The sequence below is a fragment of the Hippichthys cyanospilos genome, chromosome 2 (genome assembly GCF_059441005.1).
Source record: "Hippichthys cyanospilos isolate Australia breed blue-spotted pipefish chromosome 2, RoL_Hcya_1.0, whole genome shotgun sequence".
In the NCBI taxonomy this organism is placed as follows: domain Eukaryota; kingdom Metazoa; phylum Chordata; class Actinopteri; order Syngnathiformes; family Syngnathidae; genus Hippichthys; species Hippichthys cyanospilos.
Window position 1 is genome coordinate 21,673,732 of NC_142370.1, and position 6,445 is coordinate 21,680,176.

At 40.4% G+C, this 6,445-nt stretch overlaps 1 protein-coding gene across 2 annotated transcripts in view; it reads right to left on the reverse strand.

Annotated features, from left to right (window-relative positions):
• Positions 1–4,393, reverse strand: part of LOC148427853 (gamma-aminobutyric acid receptor subunit gamma-3-like) — a 50,436-nt gene extending 46,043 nt beyond the window's left edge. The window contains exons 1-3 of one of the 2 annotated variants that reach the window (XM_088408019.1): positions 4,247–4,393; positions 3,682–4,097; positions 3,278–3,432 (exon numbers count right to left, since the gene is read on the reverse strand). In XM_088408019.1, the coding sequence (XP_088264145.1) occupies positions 3,278–3,432; positions 3,682–3,737 (211 nt within the window). In that variant the 5' untranslated portion in view covers positions 3,738–4,097; positions 4,247–4,393. Of the gene's footprint in view, positions 1–3,277; positions 3,433–3,681; positions 4,098–4,246 lie in introns of those variants that run through there. The other variant, XR_015864781.1, reaches the window with a different exon arrangement.
• Between the last annotated feature and the right edge of the window lie 2,052 nt (positions 4,394–6,445).

The following is a 6,445-nucleotide window of genomic DNA, read 5'->3' on the forward strand; positions in this document are numbered from 1 at the left end:
CTGAGTCGAATACCTCAAGATACGGAATTAGTATTTCAAGTTTCATTTGCAAATATCTTAGTTATTTTTAAAATAAAGTGCAGTACAATGTTTTCTCCTCTATTTACCGGTAAATCATATTAAAGTTGAAGATGTTAATCAATATAACTGCTCTTACCGCATCCTTTTGTTTTAAGATGCAAATACAACATACAAAAGACTCTTCACAGTAATCTAGTTTTTTGAAGGCAACAACAAAATCATTTTAAAATATTCTATGCGACAACAGTCACAAACCTCACCTTCTAGACAAGTGTTTCTACCAACAATTTAATAGGCATGTTTCTAATTATTTTTACTTCTTTGCTTGAATGTCTCGCCTGCAAACCCAAGGTCTTCATCAGAATGCAGAAATGTAGATGTGTGTCAGGATTTAGGTGAAAAGCGGAGTCCCACTGGGTTGCAGTAAACAAAACAGCATCAAAAACCACCATCGTGTTTACACCAAAATGCAGAGTGGAGCAATTCCCCGGCGATGTCCACACATCTGCGTATTATTTGAGCTGGGAAGGGTAAGAAAAGAAAAGCTGGGCCAAATTGAGATAAACAAATCCTACCGGGTCAATACATGACTATCCGATATGCTGTCTGGTTTCACTCCAGGCCATGTGAAGTCCACACAGGCCTAGATTCCAACCCGCAACCACAGAATTGTGAGTTGGATGTGCTACTGACTCTGCTCGGGTGCCACCTTGTGTCATTTTTAGTCTATAAAATAAATTGTTCAAAAAAGATCAAAATGGGATAATGCCTCAAAATAGTCAAGAGGAGTTCAAACCAAGGAAGCCTTGGAGAGACAACGCCCTCACATGACATCTCCCAAGCACACTTTGTACCTCTGGTGTTTCGCACTCATCCTAATGTAGAAGCAATTTACACCCACATATACAGTTACAGTACATCCATATAACGACTCTTTAGTCAAATGAAACTCTTTGGCTGGCTGTGTACGGTAGTGTAAGTCTGCTTCGATCGCGCAAGTGTCAAATCGCAACACAGCGCAGTGATGTGACGGTGGAACAGCACTTAGGTGTGCCATTTCAAGCGTTTGCGTCATGTGCAACATATCGCCCCCACATTTAACCCGAGAAACTCACTTGAGTGTTGTCACTGCTCACAATCATAGCTTCACGCCTCAGAAAAGACACCGGGTAAGAAGGACTTGCGTGATTAGCGACAAGCTTTCCCACCTCTGGAAAGAGGCGCATTCTCCCCTTGGGAGTTTTTCGTGTCGATGTAAACGAAAGAAACTTTTGGCACAGTGATGTCAGGTGCTGTTTCCAAAATTTTGTGAAATCCAAATTTCTATCAAACATCGCGCCGTTTGAAACAGTCAAATCGCATCTCTGTTTCTAAGTATAATTATAGAAATACAGTAGTGTGACATCATGGCAACATGAAAAACTGTCAACATTCTGACAAATTAAACAAAAAGGGTAGTGACAGCAATATTGGGATTTGTACTCACATGATCCAACAACAAAAACAAATTGAATCGTGATAAAAAAAAATGACTTTGCCTAATTCCAGAAATTTAGGATAGGCTTTATTTCCAAAAATGAAGACCAAAAGTGTGGGTGCACATCCTATAAACAGTGACCTAAAGATTAGAATTCTTTTTTGACATTTGAAGAAAATTAGTCAGCCACATAGGCAGAGCTCCGACATAAAGATGTGCGCAGTTCTAGATCGGGCATGTTCTTACTTACAGTGATACGGAAACGAGATGAGCTAGAGACCAGAATTCAGTTGGCTGTTAGCAGCCAGTGCGTGAGTTGCAGCCAACAGTAGCCCATGTTAGCTAAGAATGTAACAACAATATTTTAATCGAAGAACTGAGCGGACTGTCCGAGTCCATCCTTGTTCCCGCAGGAACATTACAGTAGCTTTCAAGAAGAAAGTGATTCGTGTAGCACAGCAGGTTGCACGTCTACCTAGACTGGAGCCAGAAGCCGACCAAACGTGATAGCGAGTAGGTAGGGTTTGCCCTCAACGTTTACATTTATTTCAAGGAAACCCTTCATGAAGCTCTTCCCCAAGGTTTCCTCGCACCCTCAACTGCTACTACAGCCGAATGGAAGCCTCCGCAACTCACTCTCTCTTTCTCTTGCTCTCTCTCTCACACTCACTCACTCACTCACTCACATCTCTGTCACAGCAGGCCCTATAGCACTATATGAGCAACAAATACACAAGTTACAGATATAAATACAAAAAAACATGAAGAAATTACAAAAATGAATTGTATTCTGTTTTGCTTAAGTTTTTGTATTATTGCCAAACTGTTGTTGTGTTTTATACACAGGTTCATCCTATATTTGGTGAAGTTCAGTTGAATTAAAGATTCTCTGTTGAATAATGGAAGCTTTGATGCACAACCGAGTCACAGCACAAAATGGTTTTCTCCCCCTGATTGTCCTCTTTTGCATCACAGGTGAGCTGGAGCCTCTCCCAGGTGAAAATCGTATCAGGTAGTGACCAATCATGGCTCATTTGTTTTCTGCATTTGTTTGTAGTTCACATGACGTGAACCATAATTGGTTGAAACCCGAGTCATGCACAAACTGTGATGTCATTATCAGTCAAAGGCAAGTGACAAAATGGCCACTGCTTAAATTTTGCTGCTTAATTCATTCTCTCAACACAATATTAATCAGAATGTCGTGTTAAGATGGGGGGGGGGGGGGCATAGAACATATTGATCTATGAAAATGTTTTTACTTGATTTCCTCTTTAGGTGATGTTAAACTTTTTATCTGTGGTGCCTATAGGGAGTTAAAGACTATGTCAATAAAATCCAAAACATTGGGCCAAAATTTTCACTTTGTCAGGGATTGAAATGGGAATGAGTTGACGTGCACAGGAATTGTAGTGACTGATTATGGTTTGGGATTTATATTGATGTATGAAAATGTTTTTACTTGATTTCCTCTTGAGCTGATGTTAACTTTTTTTCTCTATGGTGCCTATAGGTAGTAAAAGACTATGTCAATAAAAGCCAAAGCATTGGGCATAATTTTTACAGGGATTGAAGTGGGAATGAGCACGTGCACTTGGGAATGAGAACATGCACAGGAATTTTAGTGACTGATTTTGGTTTTAGATTTATACTGAACTTTTCTGCATTAAGCATTTCAATTGAGGCTGTCCTTACATTGTTGTTATCTTTAATGACACAGATCCCGGAGGAGTGGTATGCCCCATAAGCACGCAGTAACTTCTAATGCTGATATCTTACCCCCAATGTCTGGCCGAAGTGTCCTGTCATATTCCTTGAGTAGATTGTTCAGGATGAGCGTGGCATCCTCCTGATGCGACCTGGGCACCAGCATTTGATCGACAGTGACATCGTGCAGATCTTCATCGTCGTCCCCGTGTGGCAGCAGATTTGGACTGGAACGTAACATGGATAGACTGTAATCACAATTGAAGTTGCCGTGCGCTGCGTTTATCACTGAGCACATTGTAAATGATACAGCTGTCGTTTGGTCACGCCTTCGGTCGTCCTTCTGTTATGTTCGGAATTAAGCATTTGTGTGAGGAAAGAAAAATATGCTGTTATTCCAATTTACATGATCAAGTTTTTTTTTTTTTTTTTTTTTTAACAGTTGTGCAGAAGCGTCGTATTAATAGGCGACTCACCGAGTATCGTGGATCAACAGAAGTAACACAAGGATGACCCCCAACTTGATTGTCATTTTCACCACACGAAAGCAAGTCCAGCTTTATTTGTTTTCTTTCTCCCGGTGAATGGAGATCCCCTCCGTGCGCCACTCATAGAAAAGAAAAAAAAAGAAAAAAAAGTAGTCACTCTTGCAGGTGTGTGGCCATCAATCTGAGCGCTCAACTTCCTCATCCGCCCACGCACTTTCCCCACCGTTCGATTGTAGCTGGGCTCCGGTCCTCTCCAGCGAAATAGTCGGTGCGCGTGTGTGTGCGTGTGTGGAAGAGGGGAAGGGGGAGGGTGCGCTCAAGAAATCGATCGACGATCAGTCAAGCGGGGTGGGGGTGGGGACATTGGATTCTGATGTACTTGCTCCAGATGCGCCCTGCTCCCCCTGTCAGTAAGCAGACGATCATCTTGCGTGACTCATACACCACACGAACTAACACGTGCGCGCGCACGTACGCTTACGGGCACGCAAAACTTGAATTTCAACAGAATTATCAAGGGAGAAAGAAAATATAAAAAACCTGTTGTACGTACCTCATTGAAGTTTATGTTGGTAATGTTTAAAAAAAAAATCCAAACGTAATTAGCAATTCGGTAACGCGCCATATTATATTAAGTGGCCCGTTTTAAAGCAGACATTATGCTGAAAGCTTGTGAATTTGTTTTGTGCGTCTAAGACAAACACTGCTCGTCTCCTGATGATGATAGTGATTATCATTTGAAGTCATATCAGCGTTGTTTGACGTTGTCCGTCAAAACACTAACTACTGTGTGTGTACATTTTAAGTACACAACCTGAAGCCAGGGGACGTTATTAGCCAGTGTTAGAGGTTTTACTGCCCTCTAGAGGGCAAACATGTCATTTGAAATACCGTCCTCATCCTGGCTCAAACAAATGACAGGTTTTAGTGAAGAAATGCACGTAAAACACATTAAAGTAGGGGTTCTTAAACTTTTAGGGTCAGGTAGCCTTTTTAAAACAGCAAGTTTTCCAACGACCCCCATTGGAAATGTTTGCTGAAACAACAAAAAAATATTCAAGCTAATCATAAATACCCCTTCATTCACCAAGAGATTCAAATTTGACAAATATATTTGTTACTTTTCAGCCATACTGAAGTTTACAAAATAAAAATTGCAAATTGCACACCTCATTACAATGTGGGTGAAGTTCCCTCAAACAGGTTGCTGCCACATATTTAGTGACTACATAATTAAGCTGTTTCATGATTACGTGGGTTAATTCGACAAAATTCAAAATGATTTTTTTTCAAATATTAAACTGGTTGAATCGATTTTTTTATTGAAGACTCATGGATGCATTCACAATTTATTATACAATAAGATTTACACACACACACACACACACACACACACACACACACACACACGCACACACACCCACACACACGCACACGCACGCACACACACACAGATATATATATATATATATATATATATATATATATATATATATATATATATATATATATATATATATATATATATATATATATATATATAGTTTTATTAATAACCTAAGTATTTCACCGACCCCCTGACGTCAGGCCACTGAAAACCACTGCATTAAAGAAACAACTCAATACATGTATTATTGAAAAACATGTTTAATAGAAAAGTACATGTTTAAAATACAGACAGTGCCTTTAACTCAGGGATCTCCAAATCCGGTCCTCAAGAGCCTATACAGTCTTTGATGTCACCCTCTTCCCGTTTTATATGCAATATAAAACACTCGCAGGGCACACCGAGACAAACAACCACTCACATTCACAGCCAGGCTTAACCCTTTCACCCCTGTTGGGACAATATGTCCCACAACTTTTCAAGAACATCACAGTGGATATAGGAATTGTAGAAATAAGATGAAATGAGGTTCATTACACGCCTATCTACAGATTCTACTGGCGTTTAACAACTTTTACATACACAACAAGCGAGTGCTGAGCCGACTGTCAACAAGTTAAAAAAAAAAACGGATCAGGAGTGTAAGAGTTAAGGGCAATTAGCAAGGCCAACACACCTATTATGCATGTTTTTGAAATGTGGGAGGAAGCAAGAGTGCCCAGAGAGAACCCACGCAGGAATTGGGAGAACATGCAAACTCCACACAGGAAGGCCAGGGCAAGCTGAAATTGAACTTGGGACTCTCAACTGAGAGGTGGACATGTTAACCACTCTTCCACCGTGTTATGTTCTTGCATTATCGGGTGCGGGAGTGGACCCAAGATGCAGGGAGGCAGATAGGCGGGGAGTGCCTGAAAAAAATACTAATTTAATGAAAAGATGGAAAAAGAAACAACAAGATTGAAGTTTACAAAAGCACCAAAATAAAAATCCCCAAATTAACTTCATTCCGAAGGACTATAAACCTAAGAAAACAAGGGAAGGTCTAGCACAGACAACAATGAACTGTAACAGCTACTACACCCATTGACACATGGGCATGTGGACAATGACCCGACAAGAACTAAACGGTGACAGGAAACTACTGTAAATGCGCTCAAAATCAACATGACAACACAAAATACCTGGACAGGAAATAATTAGCAGAGGGAGCTGATTGGTCAACACAAGGGGGACAGTTAACACAGACAGATGGATGCAATCACACTTGATGAGACACTGAGGGGAACTGAAACCTGAACAAACAACTTCGAATGTGCAAACAAACCAAAGTCCAACAAAAACCTGGAATATAAAGAAACAGAA